This window comes from Theropithecus gelada, chromosome 2 (assembly GCF_003255815.1).
Source record: "Theropithecus gelada isolate Dixy chromosome 2, Tgel_1.0, whole genome shotgun sequence".
Lineage (NCBI taxonomy): Eukaryota > Metazoa > Chordata > Mammalia > Primates > Cercopithecidae > Theropithecus > Theropithecus gelada.
Window position 1 is genome coordinate 55,812,918 of NC_037669.1, and position 26,404 is coordinate 55,839,321.

A 26,404-nucleotide genomic window follows, 5' to 3' on the forward strand; every position below is an offset into this window, starting at 1 on the left:
ATCTTGCCTGTTGTTTCTTTTCAAAATTTTGATCTGTGCTGTTATTTTGTTTCCATTGTTTGGGTGGCATGATATTTGGATTCACCTGGTTTTTGCCCATGCATGTACTGGAGCTAGCAGCCTTTGCTCAATACTCAAACACCTAGGAGAAGTTGGTTAGAGGTCCCTGGGGATGGCTGTCCTACTGAAGAAGACAGGTACAACAAGCCCAGTCAGCAGAGGCAGCATGAATCTCATTTATCCTGATTGGCTGCATAGTCCAGAAGATTTCTTGCCCACTCACAGAAATCAATGAAGACTTGGGGGACCAGGTCTTTGCTTGTCATGTGTGGACATTATCTGTGCCTGGCTGAGTCCCCACTTGTTGCTACCCAAATTTCGAACCAAGCCATTTGAAAATGAACTGCCTCTCTTGGTTAGGGGCCCTCTTCCTAACCTTAAAAAGCCCTTTGCCCCAGAAGGCTGGCACCATTGAGTCAGGCGAACTTGTGTGGTGAAATGAGCAAATAAGCCAACACAGGTATATGCATGGTGAGCAATTCTGGAAACAGGTCCAGTGTTTGTGGCTGTTTCACTGGTGAACTGTGGTATGGTTACCCCTCCCTGTGGCCAAGAGTGGAGCATACTTTAGGAACGGAAATCCTAAAGTAAAGCAAGACACTTTCAACCTGATCCCATGGCAAAGGTTACTGGGGTAGATGAGTCCTTGGTTGGAAATAAAAAAGTGCCCTAAGGCTCCATGATGGTGGTCTGGTAGGAAAAACCCTGAACTTGGAACCAAAGAGTCCAGAGTTTGGGGTCCAGCTTTGTCAGTTCTCCTTCACAGGAGGCTTCAGTTTCTGCCTCTGTAAAATGGGGCCACATATACAGGGTTGAGGTGGCATTAAGTTTAATAATGGATTTGAAAGTGGTTTAATTGAAAATGTTCTTGAGGCTAGGTACAGAGGCTCATGCCTGTAATCCCAGCACTTTGGGAGGCCAAGGTGGGCAGATCATGAGGTCAGGAGTTCAAGACCGGCCTGGCCAACATGGTGAAACCCTGTCTCTACTAAAGATACAAAAATTAGCTGGAAGTGGTGGTGCATGCCTATAATCCCAGCTACTTGGGAGACTGAGGCAGGAGAATCGCTTGAACCTGTGAGGCAGAGGTTGCAGTGAGCTGAGATCATGCCATTGCACCCTAGCCTGGGTGACAAGGCAAGACTCTGTTTCAAAGAAAAAGAAAAAAAAGAAAGTGTACTTGACTAAAGAACAGGCTATTACCATCATCCTGGGGTCACCCAGGGACCCCAAAGAAGTTGCAGCCTCCCTCATGGTATCAGTTTCTTCATCTCTGAAATGAGAATAGTAATTGCCTGGCTCTTAGATCAATGAAATAAAGATTAGTCAAGTGCATTTGAAATGCCAGGAGGCATTAGGAAGATCAGTGCCCTGGTACATTGGGAGTTGAGACTTGGTGATAAATTTAAGCCAAAATAATGAAAATTAACCCTCACAATCATTTTTGAAAGTCTCTTGCTTTCTCAGGCTACAGATTACATCTCTCTCCCCTGATTCCCCCTCCATCTGGTCAGCTTTGCAGGATGGCAGCCTCTGATTGGAGTTTCAATGGTTTCTTGCACATGTCCTATTTTCCCCCTAAGATTTAGAATGCATTTGCGTCATGTAAGAGTTGCTCCTGCTTGGCATTGTGGGTAAATTAAGATCTCCTAAAACATGCAAAGGCCTTCAGATGGAACATTGGAAACCAATGTCTTGGCGGGGGGTCAGGGGCTTCCATTTACATTTTGTGTCCCCTTTAGTTGTGGGTTTTAAGAGCATCTTTCCCACTTGTATGTTTATGTTGGTTGCTTTCTTGATTTCTTTTGTTCCGTTTTCCCCTAGGCCCCCCTGTCTTCCCCCTAAACCACAGAAAATGAGGAGACCTAGGCCTCTCTCAGTGTATAGCCATAAACTCTTTAACGGCAGTATGGAAGCATTCATTAAGGTACTTGCTGGGGAGCCATGGAGTCCGCGAATGCACCCAATGTAATGGCAGCCTCTGTCCTCCCGCCTCCCTGCCAGCAGACAGCCCTGTCCTTGGCCAGGCCCTGTGGAGCTAGTTCCTCGCTGCAGCCTCTCTTAGCTTCAGCAAGGACTTTTCACGGGAGCCGCTGTAGCCTCTAACTGGTTGCTCCTAAGTGCCCTGCACAATTCTCAGCCCTGGGGCGTAGGGATCAGATCATGACAGAACCCAGGGAAGTCCAAGTGGGGCTGAAATACCAGCGCAGCGGGCCCAGCCAGCCACGCTTCATTGCTTCAGCAACTGCAGTCCTAACACCTGAGGGACACTCAGAGAAACCCCATTCCCTCACTTCACACCCACATCTCCCAGGAGAAGCTGGATTGAAAGCAACACAGAGGAAATCCCTGTGGGTATCAGTGTGTTTTTATACACGTGAATTTTTTTTTAGTTGCATATATACCAGCAAAGGAAACACATACACTTTTTATAAGAGAAAATCCTCCCACCTAGTTTGCTTCCCATTAGGTGGTTTGGGAGAAGGGAGAAAAGTTGAGGTTGTCCCTTTTGAATTCTAGGTTAACCCTTTGTACCTTAAACTAAGTAGTTTAGCTAGGAGAGTTTCTCTTTTCTTTTCTCTTTGGTGTAAAGGATATGAGATTAAGTCATATCAGATATAATGACTCAAGGGAAATTAAGAAGATGATGGAGAAGCGAAGAGCAGCAGCTGGGGAGATACTTGAGGAAGGGGAGAAGCACTCTTAACATTACTTAGAGGAAGCAGGGAAGTCCCTGCAACTGATTTGAGAGCCCACTACCTTCTAATGAAGACACTCTCTGCAGAGAAGATGATAGGTATCAATCAGGAGAAAAAGCAAAGGCCCTTGGGCTTTGCTGATGATTTGGGGGTTATGGAGGCTGCCCGTGTTCTGGCTCTCTACTCGTGATCCTCAGACAGGGTCCAGCACAAGACTTGCAGGACAGCAAGAGACTGGACATGGGTTTGGCCTTAGGCAGGAGAGAGGGTAAGCAGGACCAGCCCGGGTCTCAGGACTGTCTCTCCCTGTGGGCTGAGTTCTGGGGAAGGGAAAGTAGGGAAAAGGGAAAGTGGAAGACCAGGGCCCAAGTTGGGACTGCCCAGGGGTGAGGGATGTCAAGGGCTGCTGTAGGATGCCTAAGAAGACCAAAGCGTAGAGGATTCCCAAAAGGAGGGGCCCATGGGTGTATCAGGAAGGAAGATCAGGAAGTGACCCAGAGGGAGTGGTTTATTGGGTCATGGGAGGGCGGGGCTGTGCCAAAGGAATCTTCTGTCTCCATCCTTCCTCCTCTCTCCTCCGAGACTTTCTTCTTTCACCCTTGCCCATAAAAGAGCCATGGTCCATGGCCGAGAGGGGACTAGTTACTCTCCCTTCCCTCAAGGAGCCAGTAGTGGAGCTTGGGAAATTTTAAACACAAAAGGCAGAAAGTGGAAGGTGATTTAGGATGAGCAACTGGTGAGTTATCCCTGCATAAACAAGTTTAGGATAGGTGCAGTGGCTCACACTTGTAATCCTAGAACTTTGGGAGGCTGAGGTAGGAGGACAGCTTGAGCCTGGGAGGTCAAGGCTGCAGTGAGCTACAGTTGTGCCACCACACTCCAGCCTCAGTGACAGAGTAAGACCCTGTCTCGAAAATAAACAACAACAAGAGAAGAATTGAGAGCAAAAAGAGCTATGAGCTCAAGCACAGTAGGCTTCCGGAGGGGCTTTGAAGGAAAGGTGGGCATGCAGAGGAGAATAAAAGGACAGAAGAAATTATTGAAAGGAAGAACAGAAGAAATGAAGGCTCAGAGACAGGGACATCCTCAGTGTGCTTAGGTCTTTGGAAATGGGTGATCAGTCAGGATACTTGGAAGGAATCAACTCTTATCTGACAGTATTTGACAAGCAGATGTTCTGTTAAGTATTTTTGTAATAGAGAGGTCCTATATGTAAGATGTGACTATAAAGTAATCTGACTTTATTCCTTCTGACCAACACATCATAACCTAGTCAACCACATGAGTGTTTGCCCCTTTGAGGCAGTCATCTCAGGAAGCCACCTTCTTTCCTGAATGTGTCGGCATTGCTGCAGCTGCTTTGGTCAGTCTTCTTTAGAGCCTGGAGCATGGCCTTTACCAGTGGGGCCAAGACTATGTATTCAAATGGACACCTTGTCTTTGGAATAGAAAGCTCCGTTTGAAGCTGAGCTTTGCGATACCATTGGAGGTGCAAAATGGCAAGAGGAATATGCTACAGTGGGGCTGTTCCACTGGCTCTGAAAAGAACACCCCAGCAGCGACAGCCCAGAGCACTTGAGCAGTGGCAGCACTGTTGGAATAAGTGCATCACCTCCTAAGCGGAAAAGTTGGAGGAACAATACTCATTTGACTGGGAAAAAAGGTGTGTTTGTTAAATACTATTTCATTCATTCATTCATTCATTTATTCATTCATTCATTCATTTATTGAGGCAGTCTCGCTGTGTCGCCCAGGCTGGAGTACAGTGGTACAATCATGGCTTACTGCAGCCTTGACCTCTTGGGCTCAAGTGATCCTCCCACCTCAACCTCCCGAGTAGCTGGGGCTACACGCATGCACCACCATGCTTGGCTAATTAAAACAATTTTTTTTTTTTTTTTTGTAGAGACAGGATCTTACTATGTTGCCCAGGCTTGTCTTGAACTCCTGGGCCCAAGGGATCCTTCTGGCTTGGCCTCCCAAAGTTCTGGGATTACAGGCATGCGCCACTGCACCTGGCCTTACTATTGCATTGCTTTATAGTCACACTGTACTCATCACATACCATCAGTGCAGTTCAACAAACTCATACTGTGCACCTACTATGAGCTAAGTGGACGATGTTTTACAGCACAGTTTGCTGTGAAAGGTTATTAAGTTTCAGAGAATGAAAAGGCAGTATAATGTATTCAATCCTTCAACTATTGAGAATGGATTTTAATTTTCTATTATAATCCACATGCCATCTGAAAGAACATTGAACTAAGAGTCCCCAGCTTTGAAAAACCACACCTGTGAAAAGGTTTTTAATAAAATAACATCACTGGGACTTCACAATTATAATGGCTTAGAGGGACAAGGAAGCATCCCTGGGGTTAATAATCATAAGTAAATGTTGCTGGAGTTTGATTTATACATTTCTCAGATCCTACCTGAATAAACAAAAGCCTTTCAAAATCCTTGATGTTTTTTCCTCCTCCTCTCAGACAAAAGGAGAACTCATTTTTGTAAGAGCCAGTTTTGAAGCCTAGGAGGTTCACCTCTGGGACAAGGGGAGAATCCTCATCTTGTTTCTGTAAAATAAGCATAATTACCTACTTCATGATCCTTTGTGAGGAAGATTAAATGAGCCAATATATGTTATGTTTCTAGAGCACTGGATGGCACATGGTAAGCACTATGTATTAATTTTAGCATATTGCTCATAGAACCTGTTCGACCAGGCTGTTTACTCAGTTCTGGGATTCTGGTAGATTTAGTCAGCATGTCAGGTAGCAGACAGTTCCAGTTGTTGAGATGCTGAGAACTGGACAGATGACACTAACTAGAAAGCACACATCCTCCAGGAGCCTGGATGGGACAAATGCTCACCCCAGAGACAGACCTGCTGCACAGTGGAAAGAGTTGACGGCACTCCTCTGAAAATGGGCATTATCAGTGGCTTTTAGTGAAAGTAAAGGCTTCCGTTCTCCCCCAAGCTCATGAAGGCATTCTGACTCAACTTCCCTTCCTCCTCCAGGCCTTTCTCAGCTTTTGTATTCCTTAGTGCCAGTGTAAGGGTCAAGAGGGGAGGAAGGAGAGCAAAGTCAAGTGGATACCTAAGAAAAGCAACTGAGGGCGTATGGCAGGGAAACATGGGAAGCTGTTTGGAATTTGGCATCAGGTGGAATCCTATGGGTCTCTATCCAAAGGGTACCTTGTAGACATGATCTCGTTAGAATTGAACTTTTTACCAACAATGAGGTTTCTTGAGCTGAATTCCAGGACATTGTTCCAGTAGACATAAAGGTGTATTTCTGTCCTTTTTGTGGGCAGCTGGACATACCTTATGGGGTCGTAGGTAGGCTTTTGTCCATGCGTGCATAAACAGTCCCTTTTGTTGAAGAGAAGCTAGGTACAGGGACGGGAATGGGTCCAGTCCACACAGTTGCTGCTCTTTCACAAGGACTGAAAGAGGCCCCCGTGTCAACTGGTGTCTGGGAGGGCAGCTAAGGCAGCCACATGGGAAGGTTGGCTGGGCAGCTTCCAGAAGTCCCATAAGGCTCCCAGGCTCGGGGGTGACCCTCCCCACAGGCCGGCTGTTTGACAGGCTCCCCAGGACCTTGGCTGGCTGCCATTGCATTTCGGCGTTCACGGACTCTGAAGGATCTGCTTACTCTAACTGATCTTATTCCTGCATAATCTTTTCTTTTTCTCCTGCTCTGCTGCCTGTTTATTTTTTGTTATCAGAGGAAGAAGAAATGCTCGAACCAGGAACCAGGTATTTACTAGAAAGGCCCGTTAGCCCCATTCACCGCGATGGAAACTGTCTTTAGTGCTGACTTCCAGAACAGAGCCCACCTTGCCTGTTGCTGATGGGTCCATATTCTTGTCCTGTCCCTGGGCACAGTCAATCGAGGAAAGAATTCACAGGTGGGGTGTGGAGGAGCCAAGAACGTATCCAAATCCATGCTGTCTTCACAAGAGCATATTACATGTGCCTCATTGTTTACTCACCTTGTGAGAAGGCTAGGCCTTTGATTTGGCCCCTTTTAAAGAAAGTTTAAAAGAATTTGATGCTCTTTAAGTGACCTGGAATAACAGAGAGGTCAACCAATAATGAAATCCAAAAGAAAATGTCTCCCCTCGCCATAATCATTTGTGGCTGTAGACCAGTCTAGGAAGATGTCATTGAAAATACATTCACATCCCAGGTGCCTGTGTTGAGAATTGCATCTTTTTCAGCCTTTTAGAGTAAGGTTGGCCCCTAGATCGCCAATGGCTGACATCGGCTGCCTCTAGAGCTTTTCCCTGTGACATATTTATTGTTAAATGCAGTATGCATCTGAGTGTTTAGTTGTGACTTCATGAGTAGAACTGGTCTTCCCTTCTTAGAGCTCAAAATTTCCACTGGGGGCCAGCCTTGCTTCTCCCGTGGTGTGCCCTTAATTCTGACATCAGGTAAATAGGATGAGGACTTGGTCCTTAAGCATTGAGAAAATAGTGTTGAGTTGGGACAAAGTGGAGGGGGAGGCAGAGAACTCTTCAAGGCCAAACTCCAGCAGCCTCCATGAGGTGGTTCCCTCTCCATTGCCCAAGTGGGCCTGCCAGGCCTCCTGAGCCCAGATTCCTTTCCAGTTGGATAAGAAGACAGAGCATTTCTTTAAAATGATCGTAGCTATGCCTTTTTGTGCACACAGCTGAAGACTCTCTGTTGTAACTGTCTGTGGAGACTTTAGGATTAGCAGTTCCTTGCTTGTTTTCCTACTAATCTGATGGTACTAATATTCTGGCTTGAGTCTGTAATCTGTGTTTGCAATGTCTTTTTCCTGTGGTGGTTGTCAAGTCCCATAAAACTCACGATTTTTCTTTTCTCAAGGATTCAGGACAAGCTATACCACTTGTAGTCGAGAGCTGCATCCGTTACATCAATTTATATGGTAAGCTGGATCTTGGGCCAGTGTTTTCAGCAATATGCAGAACAGGTGCTAGGCTGTTCTGATAGGAAATGAGATTCTAATTTGTCCTGGAAGATTTCCCGTCACAGCTCTGCTTTTGAGGGGGAAAGTACTGCACACAGCAGCTGCTCTTGTGAGTGCTGCTTTTGAGTGTGTTGGGGGATGGAGATCATGGTGAGAGGATCCAAGAACTAGGAAAACCGGAGAGTAGAAAGGGCATGGACAAGAGAACTCAAACCTGCAGCTCTGTGCTTTGAGCACCGAATGGAGTTTGCCAGTAAATCAGCTAATACTACTAGATTATAAGCTCCATGAAGGTGTTAGGTTAATGCCAACATAATTGCGGCTTTTGCCATTACTTTTGAATGGGAAAAATCGCAATTACTTTTGCACCAACCTAATAATGGTGTCTGGGATTTGTTAATTTAACCTCTCCCAAGTCCCAGCCAGAATGTACTCTAGAGTCTAGCTCTTCTTGAAGGCAGAACATGTCTGTGTACAGGGAAGGAAACGTATTGATACAAAACTTCTTGTGGCCTTTTCCTTTAAGCTCAAACAGAAGATCACAGATTATGAAGCAGATGTGTCCCAGGATTTTGGCCAGCTGTACTTCACCGTGCAGGCCATTTTTGAAGACATTCATAGGGAACGACTCTGTTATAAAGAATCGGGGGAAGAAAGGGACAAGCAATGGGCAGAGTCACTGGTATTCCCAGTGGTCTAATGAACTCAAAGTCTCATGGATTTACTACTTCTTTTTCTGTATGTTTCTTTTTTAGGACTCCAGCAGCAGGGGATCTTCAGAGTGCCAGGATCTCAGGTGGAAGTCAATGACATCAAAAATTCCTTTGAGAGAGGTGGGTGCAGAGTGACCATCTTAAGCTTGTGTGTTAAGCTTGTGGCCAGGGGAAGCCAGGGTGAATGTTCACATGTGTCTCGGAGCCAGTGGTATGCAGAAGCTGGCCTGCAGTGGTTTGCAGGAGCTGATTGTGCACATCTCTTTCCAACTTCACAGTCAGTGACTTTGTCCTGGTACTTGGAATAAGCATGACTGGAATGTTTACACCACAGAAATTGGCAAAAACTAAGTTCTAATTGTTTCCTGCCAAAGAGCTAACTGTTTAACATTTACCTACCACCAGCACCAGCACCAGCACTGCTACCAGCACTACAATTACTGCTACTACTGCTATTACTACTATTACTGCTTATGGGTGACTCTCTCCAGTGGGCTGCACAGTGGTTGCTGGGAAAGGGTGCCTTGTAAAGAGCTCTGGAATATTTACGTGAATCTGTAAAGGATGCTACATTTTAGAATTGGAAGAACATAGAAAACACTGAGTGACTTTTAGAATATCCTAATTTTTAATTTTTTATGCGGTGTTTTTGGCAAGCCACACATTGGGAGGAAGAGATTATATACTCCCTCTACCCCTGGAGAGGTGACCTAGTTCCCATTTTGATTTAAGCAAGGATATGAAAGCTTATTAGAAGTGAGGTGGACCACTAGACCAGGACACATGTGATATATTTGGTGTAGCCTCTCTGGGCTTCAGAATCCCTGATAGGAACAGATGGCCAGTGACAGTGTCCAAGCCAAGTAAGGACTCACTGGGTCAGGAAATGCTCAATTCTTCTTACACCTCTGCCTTTGAATATTTAGTGCTTATCTCACTGCTACACTGAAATGGAAAATCCATGCATTTTCATTTGAGGAAATATTTCAATCCTGCTCCCTGATTCTAGAACAAAACCTAGCATTAGCAAGTCCATAACCTCATCCCAGGGGAGGAAAGAAGAGTTGGAATATCGGTATCCCACATAATATATCTGCCTGCAGTTTTCCAGTATTTGAAAAGGTCATGTCTCCACAGTCCACCCCTTCTCAACTCTGATTTACTGCCTTCTCTGAGTGGTTCTGGCACTGAGGACCCCAATCCCATACCCCTTTACTAGCAGTATATCACATCCCAAAAGGTATGGTTTACCCCTGTTGGCTGTGCTCTGAGCAGGCCTCTCTGTGTGCTTCCACCCATAGAATTCTTCCTACTTATTACCTAGCTCCCCTCCCACCCCAAAGGAGCTGCCTCTTGAACAAATTCTCTGTCTCCCAGTCATCTCCATTCCATCTTGCGGTGGAGGAAGCATTCTGCAGCCCCAAGCAGTACTGCTATGGCCCCCAGGCACAGACCCTCTGTGGATGTAGGCACTCTGGCTTGGAACCATCTGGAGACAATGAGATTTGTCTGCATGTCATGCTCAGTGGCCTTCTAGGGTCTAGGGGAGCTTCGTTTCTGGAGCTTACTCGAGAATCTTGGGTGCTTAGAACCAGGGAGCCCCAGGACCCCCTTGCTCGAAGCTCCTACTCAGCCATGTATTCATCACTCAACAAGCATGCACTGAGCCCTATACCGTACAAGGTAATGGACTAGGACCTGGAAATGCAATATGAACAAAACACAGTCACTACTAGTAGGGGAGCCAGTTTAGCCAACAGCCAGTATAATCAGTGCAATGATGGAGTAGGCAATGGGGAGCGTAGGAGCCCCTAGCCCAGCCTAGATGGAGTGGAGAGGAATAGCAAAGCCAGGGAAGGCTTCCTTGGGAAAAATGCCTAAACTGAGGCTTAAAGAGTAAGAGCCAGGGGAGGCAGGGGCAAAGAAAGGGCATTCCAAACCAAGGGAACAGCACGTGCAAAATCCGCGTCCATGATGCAAGTATCATTTGCCATTGCTCTGAGCCTCTCTTGGCAGCACTGGACAGTCCAATCCATAATGTTGCTTCTTGGTTTTCCCCAACTTCTTACACCCCTGCTGCCCTGTGTTCATTTACAATGAACAGAACCATAGTCTGGAATCTTTGCTGGTTCCCTCCTCCTGGGCTCATCCCATTATACAGAATGCCTTGTCACCCTGCCTTGAATCTCATGGGCAAACTCACTGCATGGTGCCTCCAGCCTGGCAACCACTTTGCCTGGCATTTCCCTGCCTCTCCATATTCTATAGGTAACCTTGTTGCCACAGGCAACCCTACCCTTTCCCTACCCAGGTAGCACTGCTTTTTTCCTTCTTGAATGTGATTTTCTAAGGTCAGCACCTCCTGTCACTTGCTTTGGTGCTTTGCAGGGGTGATGTGCAATTTAAAAGAATTCTCTGCTCCTAACAAGCCTTGGATCGCCTCGGGCAGAGCCCAGCTGGGCAGAGAACACCTGATCTAAATCTCAGCTGCAAAAAATATTTTCTCCTTTTTCTTTCCCTCACGAATGCAGTTGGCCTCACTCCCTCTCCCCATCGTTCCAAAACGAATCTCATTCTCTCGCCAGCCTGGTCCTTCTGCTCCACCTGAGTCGACAATGAAGCATGCTATCTTCTAAAAGAATCATTCTAGTATGTCTGTTTTATAAAAATCCTTTCCTGGATTTTCTGGGATGGCCAGTGCCAGATTTCTCACTATTCTTTTCTGTTCCTTGACATTCGCCAAGCGTATGCCCTGGGTTTAGCTCCTAACCTGGCTGACACTCAGGGCCGCCTCCTCCCACCCCTCCCCAGACTAGGGTCTTCCCTCTTCCTGGCCCTCAGCCTGCTTATCTCCATGTTTCCCTGGCGACGGGGTGGCCCAAACCTGGGCCCAGCTCAATATTTCTCTTCTCGCCCACTCTTCACATCCCACATGGTTTAACTCGTGACTAAATTTCCTCTCCAAACCAGTATGCCATGTTTTTCCTTTCTTCCTGTATTTTATATATTTATTTGAGATGGAGTCTCCCTCTGTCACCAGGCTGGAGTGCAATGGCGGGATCTTGGCTGACTGCAACCTCCGCTTCCCAGGTTCAAGTGATTCTCTTGCCTCAGCCTCCTGAGTAGCTGGGACTACAGGCGTGTGCCACCTCACCTGGCTAATTTTTTATATTTTTAGTAGAGACACGGTTTCACCATGTTGGCTAGGATGGTCTCCATCTCCTGACCTCGTGATCCGCCAGTCTCAGCCTCCCAAAGTGCTGAGATTACAGGCATGAGCCACTGTGCCTGGCCAATTTATTTATTTTTTGAGACAGGGTCTCTGCCTCCCCCAGTTCAGGTGATCCTCCCACCTCAGCACCCTTCCATCCCACCAAGTAGCTGGGATTACAGGTGTGTGCCACCATGCCTGGCTAATTTTTGTATTTTTTGTAGAGATGGGCTTTCGCCATTGAACGCCTGGGCTCAAAGTGATGCACCAGACTCAACCTCCAGAAATGCTGGGATTCCAGGCGTGAGCCACTGCCCCCAGCCTTTTCATTTTATTTTTAAAATTTAAATCCTCGAATCCCTGCAGGGTGCCCATTCTTCACCAGTTGTTAAAAGGGATATGGGTCTTGTTCTTCCTTGGCTCTGTTTTCCCTTCCCTGGGTAGAGGTCTTCCCAAAGTTCCTTGCTTAAGGCTGTTGAAAGGAGCGTGGTTTTCTTTAACTTAAGCTCCTGAAAACTGATAACATGTTGGAAATCCACTCCTGGCTTATTATTCCTAAATCTACTTTTTTTTTTCCTTCTCATATGATTCAACCAGAGTTTTAGTTGAAATTCTTTTTGTTGTTGTCATCAGTAAATCTTAAATTCACTGCTCAAGTTTTGAGCTTTCCCTGTAAATCTTCTGGCAAAATGAAGGAGAGAAACACACACACACACACACACATCATGAAAAGGCAAGAATTCGCTGCTGAGCTGTGGAGTGAGCTGTGGTTTGCTCTTGTCTCCCAGAAGGTCCCCCACAAACCTCTCTAAGTGACCTCTTTGTATGCACAGATGGGAGTGCTGAGCTCTCTCCTTATGTGGAGGGGGTGCCTTGCCAAGGAGGCAATGGCTCTCTCCCCCTGTGCAGATCTACGCAGGGTTTGGATGTGGGCTAAAGCCATGCCATGTAGGCTCTGGCACACTCTTGACTCTGGATCTGCCCCTTCTGAGATCTGGGTCCTGCCTCGAGAAGAGGGATGGAACCAGGAGATGCTGGGCAGGGTTGTCATGTCGAGGGGCTTAAGGACCTGTGGCCAGAGAGAACTGCCCTCGTGAGAGAGACTGACTCCAAGCTTCCAGCAGCAGGTCTGACAGAGTCTTTAAGCACACACTGTGTGCTCAGTCTCTGCCCTGGTCGCAGCCCTGTCTTAAAGCCTTTGGCAACGCCCAGGTGATCTGGGTAAAAGTAAGCTCCAGGCAGAGCAATTCAGTAACAATGCCACCTCCCCAGGACATTAGCTAGCCAAGTGTGAACATGTCTTTCCTTCAGATTTGCCTGGAATGTTAGCTCTAATTCTCCTCTTGGAGAAAGCCGTCATTCACAGGAACCATCCAGCTCATCTCCAGCTCTGGAATGCCATTCTCAGAGCCAAAACTGACTAGCTTGCAGAGAGCCAAGGTCCTGGGCTAGTTGAAAAGAATGTTTGGGCAGCTCAATTTATGGACTGAGGGCCTTGCAGGAGGAATGGCAAGAACTAATGGCGTATGTATGTGTATGTGTGCATATGTAAAGTCAATGTGCTAATCATGCTTAACAACGGGAGCTAGTACTAGGTAACATTGAGGAAAATATCCATGTGTTTTTGAATTATGAGACCACAGGAATGATGTGTGGAGCTAATAGGGAAACAGTTCAATATGGTACGGTTTTTGAATTCCTTAGGCTGCTACAGGAATAGAGAGGGAGGCTGAGGAGGTGAGGCTTGGACATCCCCCACCCCAGTTCAACTAAGACAGCTTTGTTCTATAAGTTGGTATTTCATAGGAACTTCTTTACTGAGAAAAAAAAGGTTGAGATTTTACTGTAAAGGATGAAAGGAAGGAAAGTAGGTAAATATATACCTACCTACATAAGCAGGCATACATACAGATAGACAGATCCAAAAATCACAGGTAGAAGAAAGCGTATCTCTCAGGGATTATGAGACCTTGGAGCTGCCAGTGTCTGTTGTTGACTTTGTGATTGTGGGCGCATTGCTTCATCCACCAGGGCCTCAGCTCTCCCACAGGAGAGAACAGTGGTATTGGAACCATGTCTCCCTTAGTGACATGCAATGCTGTTGTAAGGGTTAGGAGAGTTCGTATGTACAAATGTTCTTCTCACTTGAGAAGTGCTGTGTGAATACAGGCAATTTTTTGGTGTGTTTATTTTCTCTCTTCCTTCCCTACAAGGAAGTCTTATGGAGGCAGCATTCTTACCTCCTCCAGTGGGAACATTTGAGAAATTGACCTATCCAACACCAGTATCTGGGCCACCATGCATGGTTGTTCACACTGGACACTGCACAAGGCTGCCCAGCCAAGAGAACAGATGGGAACTGAACTCTGGCTCATGCTCTGTACACTGCAAGCCCTGGTGCAGGAAGGCAGGGGGACCATTCTCTAATTCATACTGAAGCATGTTGGGGCTAGGGAGGCCCTGGCAGTGACATGTATTCACTTCCCACGGAAGCAGAGTAAAGAGATCCAAGGATGAGTTTCCAGTTCTGCTTTTCATTGCTTGCCAGCCCTGGAGGTGCTCTTAGCTGTTCAGGAGGAGGAGCATCCATTGTGCGGATGTCTCTGAACATCTCAGGAAAGCAGCAGAAGGCTCCCTGCTGCCTTTTACCACCACCATGGAAATTCACAGTGGTGAACCTGCTTAGCAGCTCTGATTAAATTGAAAAGGGCTCCCTGAAATACCATTTGCCCTTGTCCAATTGGCAAAAATTCCAAACACTGACAATATGCCAGGGGCAGGGCTGTGGAAAACAACATTCTTGAGATGGTGTTGTTGGTAGGAATATAAAATGGCATAGCCCCATTGAAGAATTTGACTCTGTCTGATAAAACTGCGTATATGTCTACCCTATGACCCAGCCATTCCACTTCTGGGAACTGATCCCAGAGATCTGCCTCCATGCATACAAAAACACAAGAATATTCACTGTGGCAGTATTTATAATAACCAAATAGTGGAAAGAAGTCAAATGTTGACCCATAAGAGATTGATTGCATAAATTATGGTCTATCCATGAAGTAGAGTACTTTGCAGCCTTTAAAAAAAATAAATAGAGGAAGATCTCTGCGAACTAATGTGGAGGGATTTCCAGGATTTCTTGTTAGGTGAAGAAAGAAGTTTATTTAGAAGTATACTACATTCTATGTAAGAATAAGAGGATATTAAAAATTGGCCTATGTATTTGCTTACACAGCAGGACTAACCAGAAACTAATGAAAATGGTTAAATATAAGGTGTGGAGGACAGAAGGATAAGGATAGGGCTTCTCTGAGTGCAACTTTTGACTTCTGGACCCTATAAATGCTTTGTGCATTCAAAACTGTAAATTTAAAAAAAGGATTTCTAAAAGAAATTTAATACCTAAAATACAAAGAAAACCAAGTATGCTACTTATCAAATTGATAACTACAGAGAGTAACTTTTGAACATGTACTCCGATCATACATTTTTAACAGCTTTATTGAATTACATACCGTAAGGCTCACCCATTTTTAAAAGTATACATTTCGTGCAAATCAAAACCATAAATATCATCTCACCCCAGTTAAAATGGCCATTATTATGAAAGCAAACAATAACAGATGCTGATAAGGATGCAGGCAAAAGGGAACTCTTATATACTGTGGGTGGGAATGTAAATTAATACAGCCACTATGGAAAACAGCATGGAGATTTCTCAAAAAACTAAAAATAGAACTACCATACCATTCAGCAATCCCACTACTGGGTATTTATCTAAAGGAGAATAAATCAATGTATCAAAAGGATATCTGCACTCCTATGTTTACTGCAGCACTATTCACAATAGCAAAGATACAGAAGCAACCTACGGGTCCACCAATACACAAATGGCAAAAGAAAATGTGGTGTATAATATATAGTGGAATACTATCCAGCCACAAAGAAGAATGAAATCATGTCATTTGCAGCAACACATATGGAACTGGAGGACATTATATCAAGTGAAATAAGCCAGGCTCAGAAAGAAGATTACTGCATGTTCTCACTCCTGTGTGGGAGCTAGAACACTTTATCTCATAGACACAGAGGATAGAATGATAGGTGCCAGATACCAGGAAGGGTGGGTGAGTGGGAGTGGAGAATGAAGAGAGGTTGGTTAGTGGGTACAGACATACAATTATATAGAAGAAATAAGTTCTCAGGTTTGATAGTAGAATAGGGTGATGATACTTAGCAACACTATTTTGTGTATTTCAAAGTAACTAGAAGAGAGGACTTGAAATGATACCAAAATATAGAAATGACAGATATTCAAGATGATGGATACCTCAAATACCCTGACTTGATCATTACACATTCTATGCATCTAACAGTTGCATGTACCCCATAAATATTTAAAATGTTATATATCAATAAAAGAAAAAATACATTTCAATTGTTTCTGTTATATTTACAGAGTTATGCAATCATTATAATGTTACTTCAGAACTTTTTCATCCTCCCCAAAAGGAACCTTGTACCCATTTGCGAGTCCCTCCCAATATCCTCCATACCCTGGCCACCAGCCCTAGGCAACCACTGATCTACTTTCTGTCTTCTGACCATATATCTCTTTAGTGGGATACACTTTGAAGATAAAAATACTAACCAATAACATAAACAAAAGCCCTGGAAAGAAATCTCAAATTGTGTGTAGCAGGTTTATTGTTAGTAGTAATATTGCTATTAAAACTGTTACACTATTGATTGTGTATTATAGGATAAGGCAGATGAATATATTTATTACTAATATTATTCAGAACCAAGATTTTTATGGTAAGAAAAAAATGTACAAATACAAAATAAGTGAAGGTAATGAAAACCTTATTTTATGAATAAGAAACATCAATATGAACTCATGAAAAAAAAAATTCTAGTTCTATCCACTGAAAGGATCTGGAAGCTCTTTACGACTCTTCTGTAGCAATGAGCACACCTAATACCTAGATCTTGGTATCTCGATATAAGACACCATGTTTGTTTGCTATGAAAAGCAAACAGAGCCTGCTGGAGAAATGTTTGATTCAAGATCTGGATCAAGGAAAGTAAAAAGTAATTGGGGATTTTTTTTTTTTTTTTGTCCAGAAAGCAAGGAACTGCTCATTGGAGGTCACATTAAAAGGACACAAGAAAGTGTACTCTATGGCCAAATTTGGGACAATTTAAGTATTCTAAAAAATAGTGATGGTAATAGATAATCACAATTCAGTTAAAAATTACAAAAACAAGTTCGTAGAAATGTTAATAAAGGGGTAAGGGTGGGGGACATGAAGACAGCTCTTCTTTACAAAAGAATGCCTGCTGATACATGGAGAAGAAATGACAGAATTAGAAAATCACCATTTTGCAATCCCCAGTGGAACAATTGATTTGGGCAAAAGTCATCACTGGATGCTAAAACCACTGGGTGAAACATATTGGGCACTACATGCACACAGTCGTCTCAAAGCATCATCATGACACTTTGAGTACCATTTCACAGATCATACTTATTACAAAGTGGGAGAAGATACCTTCATAATGTAGAGATCTGGAGGCCAACACCTTGACCTAGTGATCAAGGTTGGCATCACCAGCAGCAGGACAGCCTGAGGTATGTGCCTTCTAATGGGATGCATTAAGGTGTCCATAACATCACCCATGTAGTGTTCTTGCCAAAAATATTTAATTGGAATCTAATCATGAGAAAACAGACAAATCCAGAGTGTGAGGCATTCTATGAGACAACTGGCCAGGGCTCTTCAGAAAGAGCCGATACTGTAAAAAACAAACTAGCAAACAAAAATATCAGGGCGTATTTTACATTTAAAGGACTCAAGAAAAATAACCACCAGATGAATTGTGTGAATGTTGATTAGATCTTGTCTTTTGAAAAAAATTCTGTAAAAGACACCATGGGACAACTGGGGATGTCTGAATGTGGGCTGTATATGAGATGTTCTTTTTGAATGGTTAATTTTCTTAGGTGTAATAATGTGGTTATGTAGGAGAATATCCTTATTCTTAGGAGAAGTTTGTTGAAGTAGTTAGCAGTGGTGTGTTTTGATGTCTACAAAATAATCTCAAATAGTGGAGCAACAATAAATATAAATACAGAAAGAACAAGAAATCAAATATGGCAAGATGAGTGTAAGCAAAAGGTGATGGGTGTTCATTATTTTATTTTTACAACTCTTCTATAGATTTAAACAGTTTCAAATAAGAAGTTGCAGAGAGAACTTTAAACTTGCTGAAGTAGGGGGCCTCATATGTGGGGGAGACTTCTCCCATCTGCCTTTCCTGTGGTTCAGCCTGGGCCAGGTCATCTCTTCTGCCATCTGTACGTTCTCTGACTCCTTCCCAAGCTGAAACATCATCTCGTCTCTTGTTTCCACTCAGGTGAAGACCCCCTTGTGGACGATCAAAATGAACGAGATATCAATTCAGTCGCTGGTGTTTTAAAACTGTATTTCCGAGGACTGGAAAACCCACTCTTTCCTAAGGAAAGGTTTCAAGATTTGATATCTACTATTAGTAAGTATTTCCCAGGTGAAATGATCAGTTCTTTGACAAATCATTGTTGGAGTAGAGCTACAGGCTCATTGCTGTGCTAGGCATAGAGGAGGGATATTATGAAAGAGGAAGTGTGACCTGCATCCTCTTAGAACTGAAAGCAGAAATAAGAAGATGGTTTATAATGAAAGGGCTAATGGGCATGTCACACCCCCTGGGTAGAGAAGGAGCTCAGGGGAGAACCAGAGGAAGACTTGGTTTCGCAGATCAGAGCCAAGAGAGAGAGTGCTGGGAGCAGAGTGTTCCAGGAGGAATGGGCACAGGGGATCCTGAGAAGGGCTAGGGACATAGACCCAGTGGGACCAGCAGGAGGGTGTCCCAGCCTGTGCATGGCGCAAGAGGTTGGAAGGCGAAAATGGAGCAAGAGGGGGAAGACCTTGAATGCCTTGCAAACATTCCAGAGCTTTTCCCCTTGGGTGATGGGGAGCGGTGGAAGGTCTAGAGGTCAGGTCAGCAGCATGACCAGCAAGGGAAATGGTGACAGTAAGTTGACTGGGGATTTTCTCTGACATTGCTAGTTAGTTGAGAGAAACTGTTATGTTTCTGTGGATAAAATCAAGAGGAACCCAGTCTAGGGGGCTGATATCATGGTACCTTGACTCTGAGATACCCAAATCCAAAGTAACCTTTTGGAAATTTTTTTTAAAATTAAGCTTTCAACTTTAGAATATTAGAATTTTACTCATTTAGAATAAACTTTTAAATTTGATTCACAGAAAAGTTGCCCCACACCCGGTTTCATTTGGGGTGTTTCTCACAGTACTCTGAGAGATATTTGCAGTCAGTAAAGTGTTCCTGGAGATGGCAAGAGAAGAGGGAGGTTCGAGCTCTCTTTTATTGTGTGTGTAAAAGACCCTTCTGTTCCTCCTTCCCTCCACACTATTCCCTGCTCAGCCTTCCTGACCTTCATACTGCAAGCTGTATTCTAGACTGCAGAGGTCTGACCCTGTCTGAGCCCTGTATCACTTGCTCAGCCAGTGTTTCCAGAACCCCCAAAAATCCTGTTCCTGTGCAGGGCCCTGAGCAAATTTCAGGTCTAGGATGACCTGGAAACAGGGGTCAGAGATGAGATCCAAGCATCTGCCAGACTTTGGCTGATAGGTAGTTTGAGAAGTGGTGATTTATTCCATGTTCATTTCCTGAGCAGCTACTATGTGTCAGACCTGTGCTGCAGCTGGTGTTTGTAAAGAGTTTAATAAAACATGGTCCCTGCCTATGTCTGTCAGGACTCACAGGTAACAGAAACCCAGCTTAAACCTGCTTACTTCATAAAAGGGAATGCACTGTTTGGGTACCTGGAAAGCTTAGGTCCAGCTGGACTGAGACCTTCACACGGCATCAGCAGATATATGCCCCCTCCATCTCTATGCCAGCTTCACTCTTAGGTGGGATCCTCCTCTCGGGGGCCCCCACTGTGCTCCAGGCTTCCATCTACCCAGGTCCAAGAGGGCACCTCCCTGTGGGTTTCTCACAACCAAAGTCCCAAGAGTCGACTCTGATTGGTTCTTGATTAGGCCGCACCTCCAGCCCCTCCCTGTAGCCAGGGAGATGGATGCTCTGATTGGCCAGGCCAGGATCACCTATGATCCCCGGAATCAAGAGTAGAGCTGTCTTCCCCCATCCACGTGGACTGATATAGGAGATGTGGCAAGCGAACATTTGCTGCTTTGCTCTCTGAGGATGAAAGGCACGCTGAAAGGCCCCTTTATGTTACAGAACTGGAGAACCCAGCTGAGAGGGTGCACCAGATCCAACAAATTCTCGTCACCCTTCCCCGCGTGGTCATCGTGGTCATGAGATACCTCTTCGCTTTCCTTAACCAGTGAGTGTCTGGCCAAGGGGCCCCTTTTTGACTCAGGCCTGGCCTCCTTTGGGAGGGGGTATCTTGAGGCTTCTGCAGATGCTATTTTTAAAGGAGAACATGGAACCCTCCTGGATTTGTGTAGAGTCCCCCAAAAGAAAAAAAACATAGGGGGAGGACTTGCCTTTCCCAGATGACTTGTGGGTAACTCCTCTCTCCTAGCCTCTCCCAGTATAGCGACGAGAACATGATGGATCCCTACAACCTGGCCATCTGCTTCGGGCCTACCCTCATGCATATCCCTGATGGGCAGGACCCTGTGTCCTGCCAGGCACACATCAATGAAGTCATCAAAACCATCATCATCCATCATGAAGCCATCTTCCCCAGCCCCCGGGAGCTAGAGGGACCTGTGTATGAAAAATGCATGGCTGGAGGGGAAGAATATTGGTAAGATGCCATTCCTCTTAATATTATTATTATCATCATCATTGTTACTTCCATTGAACAGGAACAATAAGAAACGCTTCAGTTTTCTTACTGCTTGATAGTCCGTGCTTCCATATACATTTTCTCATCTGAGCTTCACAGCAGTCTTACATGAGAGATAGGTACATCAGTTAGGATTCTCTTGGTTACAAGGGACAGACATACAACTCAAATTGCCTTAAGCCAAATGGAACTTTATTGGTTTACTTAAGTAAAAAGTCTGGGGGTATATCTTCAGGTATAGCTTGATCCAGGGGCTCAACTATTACCGCAAGGACTTGGTTCTGCAGTCTCCATCTCTTGGCCCTGCTTTATTCTGTGTTGGCTTCATTCCTGGACAGCCATTTCCTTGGTGGTTCAAGCAGGCAACCAGCAACTCAAGATCTGTAACTCACTCTCTTAGTATCTTCAATAGAAAATACTCTTTCCTTCCCAAATGTTCCAACACACGCTCAATAACTGTTTCATTGCTGAGGTTTGGGCCTGGTGAAGTAATCACCTTGGTAAGAAGATGCAATGCTTTAACTGGCCATGTGAGTCACAAGCCCAACTCAGGAAGCAGGGGAGTGAATAGTCCCCACCTCAACTTCATGAACTGAGTATGACACTTACCACCCTTGTTTCCTCTCACCTAGGAGTTCTCTTTTCCAGACAAAGTAGCTCAGTTTCTTTGTGTGTTCAACACCATGTCAACAATCACTAATTAGGGACCTCTGTGTGCCTGGTATACCTGGTACTACACTAGGTCTTAGGAGAAATATTTTAGAAGCTTTTCAAAGTCAGGGCTTTAAAAGCTTCGCCAGGCTAAGACCTTAAAATGTCAAGACAGGAAAAATGTTTAAATGTGGTGAAGACAGGAAATTCAGGACACTAAATGACAGAGACCAAAGCGTTTTTACTATTTCTTTATTTCCAATTCAAGAGAGCACACAGCTATATATTTAGGTATTACCCACGCTGCCCTCAGCCAGGTGCCTACAGGGGAGTTTGTTTTTTGATTGTCAAACGTTCCTGGACTTTTGAATTGCCTTAGTACTGTGAGCACATTTGGGCAGCTGCTTCAAAGAAGGAAGGTGTTCCAGCCTTTGTGTTTCCTTCCCACATGCCTCCCTGCATAGAGATACTGGGTCATAGTCATGTCTAATCACAACTCTCTAATCTCGTTTGAGGCACTAGGGGGCAAATCCATCCCTGTTCTGTAACAGAAACATTAAACAGCTGGCAAGCATAATTTCTGGACAAAGAGACTTGTCACACAGTTTTTGCAACCATTACCAGTTCTCTTTTCTTGCTGCAATATATATAATTAGTGTTCTGGGAAGGGACGCACAGATCTTCGTGTACTTATCAAAGAACAATATACAATAACCACACTTTTCTTAATCCTATTTGTTTCCCACAAGACTGTAAAACTATTAATTACATGGTAATTTTGGAGTTTTCACAACCAGCAGGGAGACTTGGCTGAGGGTCTCAGCACAGTAGACAACATTCATTCATTCAACAAATGGTTACCAAGCATCTGTTGTGGGCTGGATTCTGTGCTGGGAGTCAGAGATGTAACCAAACAAGATTGGCCCCTGGCGCAGGAGCTCTGATGGAATAGGAAACAAACGGCTCCAGAAGTGGGGCTCCCTGAGCCAGTCTAGGGAAATCAGGAAGGGCTTCCTTGGGGAAGTACAGACTGAGCTGAGACTGCAGAATGAACTGGAACCAGCCCAGTGAGGAGTACACAAAGACCTGGAGCATTCAGTAGAATGAAAAGTAGTTCAGTGTGACCAGAACATAGCATGTGTGACAGGGGATTGGTGAAGGATGAGGCTCCACAGGTTGGATAGAGCCAGGCTGTGAAAAATCTTGGAAGCCACTGAGTTTGGTCCTGATTCAGGTGGCAGTGGAGAATTTTTCATAATAAAGTACATATTCCTTTAAATGGCATTGCCAATGTCACCTTTGAGAAGCCTTCCCTGTCCACTCTTTATAGGTCCTCTCTGCTGTTCTTGTCTCTGCCCATTTATTTCCTGCCTAACACTACATAACATAACTTGCAACTGTCTTATTTAATGGCATATTGACTTCGGTGTTTTTCTTGCCCCTCTCCCTACAGTGTAAGCAACACGAGGCCAGGGACCTTGTCCGCCTTATCTATCATTGCATCCCTCCTACCAGCACACTGCCTGGCATATTATAACTCACTCAATGGCTCTATAAAAAAAAAAAAAAAACTGGCTGATTATGTGAATTAACCCTTGCCTCAAGAAGCTTATAATCTAGTAAGGGGGTAGTAGCTGGTGAAATTAGACCAGCACATTAACAACTAAATCTGATGGACTGAATTACTCAGCCACCATGCCCATCATAGTTGCCAGTCTACTCTCACTGCCTGCATCAATCGGGGCTTTTGCATACAGAAAGACAGGGCAGCCCTCTTTAGCTTCATCTTACCTCCTGGGATATGTCACCTCAGCTATAAGACAGGAGAGTCAGGCCAGATGAAAGAACTCATAGTACTTCAAAGGGTTCTTTTTGTTCTGGCCTGTGGTCCTTCTGATGATAAATGCTGGGGTTTTACCACTGCCCTCTGGATCTTACAGAACACGTGAGCATTGACAGTCTTCACCAAGAAGACAGCTCAGCAAATTCCAGGGCTAGGAGGGCACTGGGGGAGATATTTGGGAAGCTTCACAAGGAGGAGGCTGGGAGTAGTTTTCTGATTAAGAATCTCCCAGGAGTGGTCAGATGGAAAAGACAGGATGATATGGGCCTGCATCTGAGCTGCAGGAGGGCCCAGAGGCCAACTGGACTGGCATGAGAGGCTGAAGATGCTGTGAGGGTAGATAACCCCCACAGTGAGTCCCCTTCCCATGTTTCCTTGCAGTGACAGCCCACACAGCGAGCCAGGGACCATCGATGAAGTTGACCATGACAATGGCACTGAACCTCATACCAGCGATGAAGGTGAGTGAGGGGTATCCTGGGGACAAGGGATTCTTCCTGGGGCCTCTCACGCTGACTTATGTCAGCCCAACCACAGGGCTGGCCCACGTAGACACGTAGACCTCTTCAGCTTTCCAAGTCAGCCATCTGTCCTTCAGAATAGATGAAGACCCAGAAAAACCTTCATGGCATGCCCCAAGTCCTGGCATGGGCCTGACACAGAGCAGATCCTCATAGGCTCACGCTGTGTGCATCACACCCCACACCTAGCCCACTTCATTCCTTAATGTGTCCTGCCTGGCCCAGGGACAAATCCTAAGTGACACGAGTTTCCTAAGTAGCAAGCAAGCTCTGTTCCTCCATCATTCCCCTGTCAGGGTCTACTCTCTGCCAAGCCTGTGCTGGGACTTGGGCACAGGAATGAACAAGATGTCGGTCCTCAAGGAACTCCCAGTCTGTCACCAGATCTTGGCAGGTTGGAAGTAGCTTCTCATGGTGCAAAGCGATAATGCCAGATTACAAGTGTGTCTGGTGCATTGGGCACCCTGGAGATGAAATCAAAGGGTGATGATCCTGGGAAGTGTATGGTGAGAGAGAGAGAGAAAAAAAGGCCAGTCAAGACCTTTCTCCAGATTCCTCCACCCTTTCCAGACAAGGAGAAGAGAGTCGGACTAGTCTCTAGGGAAACTGGACTGCATAGACAAGCAATCTGAACCACATGCCAGCTTATCCATCAGGCAGAGTGGGCACAGTGCCAAGGGCCCATGGTACTTGTAGAGGTCCACTAAAATGTTTTAATTTATTTTAAAATCAGAAAAAAATGAACACAATATCCAGTCTGGATTATATTTGTCTTTATACTAATGCAGTTGTAAAATATGATTTTTAACTTTTTTTTTTTTTGAATGGAGGAAGGAACCCATGCAGGCAAAAGTGCCTAGGACTCTTGAAAGTTAGAATACGGCCCAGGAGGCACCAAGCACCTGGGATAGTTTTCCTTTTTAAACGTCATGGCTTAGCAGTTCTCTTACTTGTCCTTTGTGTTTCTCTTGTGGGACCAGGTCATGTTGGCTACCACATTTGTCAGGAGAGCAGGGCAGGCACTCAGGTGACAGTTCTGGGAACTGGCAAAAGAGACAAGACTGATAGATGGGTTTTCACAGTCTAGTAGGACTATTTCAGTTGCTAATGACAGAACCCCCAACTCAAATCAACTTAAGCTTAAAAGGGAATAAGTTCCTATACCTGAAAAGTCCCAGAGTTGGCGTGACTTCAGGCACAGCTGGATCCAGGAGCAAGGGTGATTTTGTCAGCACTTTGTCTGTCTTCTTGTTCTGCTTCTCTCTGTGCCGGTTTCATTCTCATGTAGGATCTTCCTGTGCAGTGGTCTCTGGCAATTCCAGACTTTCACCATCATCTTACCCAGAGTCTCAGTGGAAAAAAGCTTCCTTTCTATAATGGTTCCAAGAGAGGTCCTGGGGTGGAGTCTCATTGAACTGCCTTGAGTCATGCACCCAGGCATGATCCAGTCCCCGTGGCCTGAGAGGGAGCTAATGAGTCAGACCTGGGTCACAGGTACAGAAAAGCAAATCCAGATATCACGTTCAGCTTGATCAGACTCCTGAGAGGCTAAAGTCATCCTAAACTGAGGAACGTGTCCTGCAGAGGCTTTGTTTGGAGATGTGAAGGCTGCCACCTTCTGCTTATTCCTGGTGATTTGCTTTTCTCTTTCCTCCTTTTTTTCTTCTGCCGACCACCTCCAGTTCTCGCCCTCCCTCTATCCCTTTTAACAGCCCCCACCCCGCCCTCTCCATCTGTTGCTCTTTGTATTTCTGGATCTCTTTCTGTCTGTTTCTTTCTCTCTCTCTCTAGCTTGCTCTGTCTCTATCTCTCTCCTACTCCTGACATTTCCTCTCCTTTGTCTTGACCAAAGCACCTGCCTTCCTGGGGGCTGAGGTCCCTGTCAGTCCCTTTGCTGGTTTTTCCACAGTTCCTTGGGCTGATGGGCAGAAGGCTGCTCTGAACACCAGGAATGAAGATGAGGAGGGACAGAGAGAATAGGTCTTGCTGGGTCCGTGAAGAAGCAGCCATGGGACTCACCCAGTGGGGCTTCATCCGCATAAGAACCACCCCCCAGAAAGTACTATCTCCCCCTTCTCAGGGTAAAGATTCACAGTGGCTCCCAGAATGCATGAGTCAGAGCTTTGTGTCCCCCTCCCAGAAGATCCTTCTTCCTTTTGTTCTTTGTGAGGCTGCTGGTTTCTGGGAATGACAAAGGCAGGAAAAATCATCCTGGAAGGGAAGAAGCCACAGGCTGGGAGAGCCAGTTTCATGTTCCCTGAAGGCTCTCAAGGTATCCTGTGTGTATTAGTGAGGGGTATTGAATCAGGGCACTCTTTGGTGGAAAATCAATTTCATTTTCTAAATGTTACATTCATGCCGTCCCTGGCCAAACAGTGGCAGAATAGTGACCTGCAGAGACAGTCAAGGGGTCACCGTGCTCAGAAAAGAGAGACCTGGAATTGAAGCACAGAGGGAGTCCTTATGGTCATGTAATCTGAGGGAAGCCACATCACCTCTGGCCTCTATTTCCTTATGTATAAAATGGGAATGACAGCACCAAGCAAATTATGGCATGGGTTAAAATGTGGGTTAATATGTGAAGGAGCCTAGCACAGTGCCTGGGACAGGGAGGTAGATAAGAAACATCAATGGACTCTGTATCACACAGACATCCTTCCTAATCCTGATAGAGAAACTGAGTCCTGGAGAATTTTCTTGACATAACTGGCATTGGCAGTTATCGGTCATTGGCAACCTAAACCTCCTGATTTGTTTACCTATTTCCTCTTAGACATTTCATTTAGGGGATCATCAATATCTGTCTTCTTTTCTCTTGACAGCACCCTGTATGAATGGAACCCAGCAGGCCTCAAAGG

At 45.2% G+C, this 26,404-nt stretch overlaps 1 protein-coding gene across 2 annotated transcripts in view; it reads left to right on the forward strand.

The window, feature by feature from the left end:
- SRGAP3 (SLIT-ROBO Rho GTPase activating protein 3) overlaps positions 1-26,404 on the forward strand; it is a 267,299-nt gene that overhangs the window by 213,994 nt on the left and 26,901 nt on the right. The window contains exons 12-18 of one of the 2 annotated variants that reach the window (XM_025375437.1): positions 1,885-1,987; positions 7,618-7,678; positions 8,476-8,553; positions 18,065-18,199; positions 19,955-20,060; positions 20,262-20,489; positions 23,407-23,486. In XM_025375437.1, coding sequence (XP_025231222.1) covers positions 1,885-1,987; positions 7,618-7,678; positions 8,476-8,553; positions 18,065-18,199; positions 19,955-20,060; positions 20,262-20,489; positions 23,407-23,486 — 791 coding nt within the window. Of the gene's footprint in view, positions 1-1,884; positions 1,988-6,488; positions 6,520-7,617; positions 7,679-8,475; positions 8,554-18,064; positions 18,200-19,954; positions 20,061-20,261; positions 20,490-23,406; positions 23,487-26,404 lie in introns of both variants that reach the window. The other variant, XM_025375438.1, reaches the window with a different exon arrangement.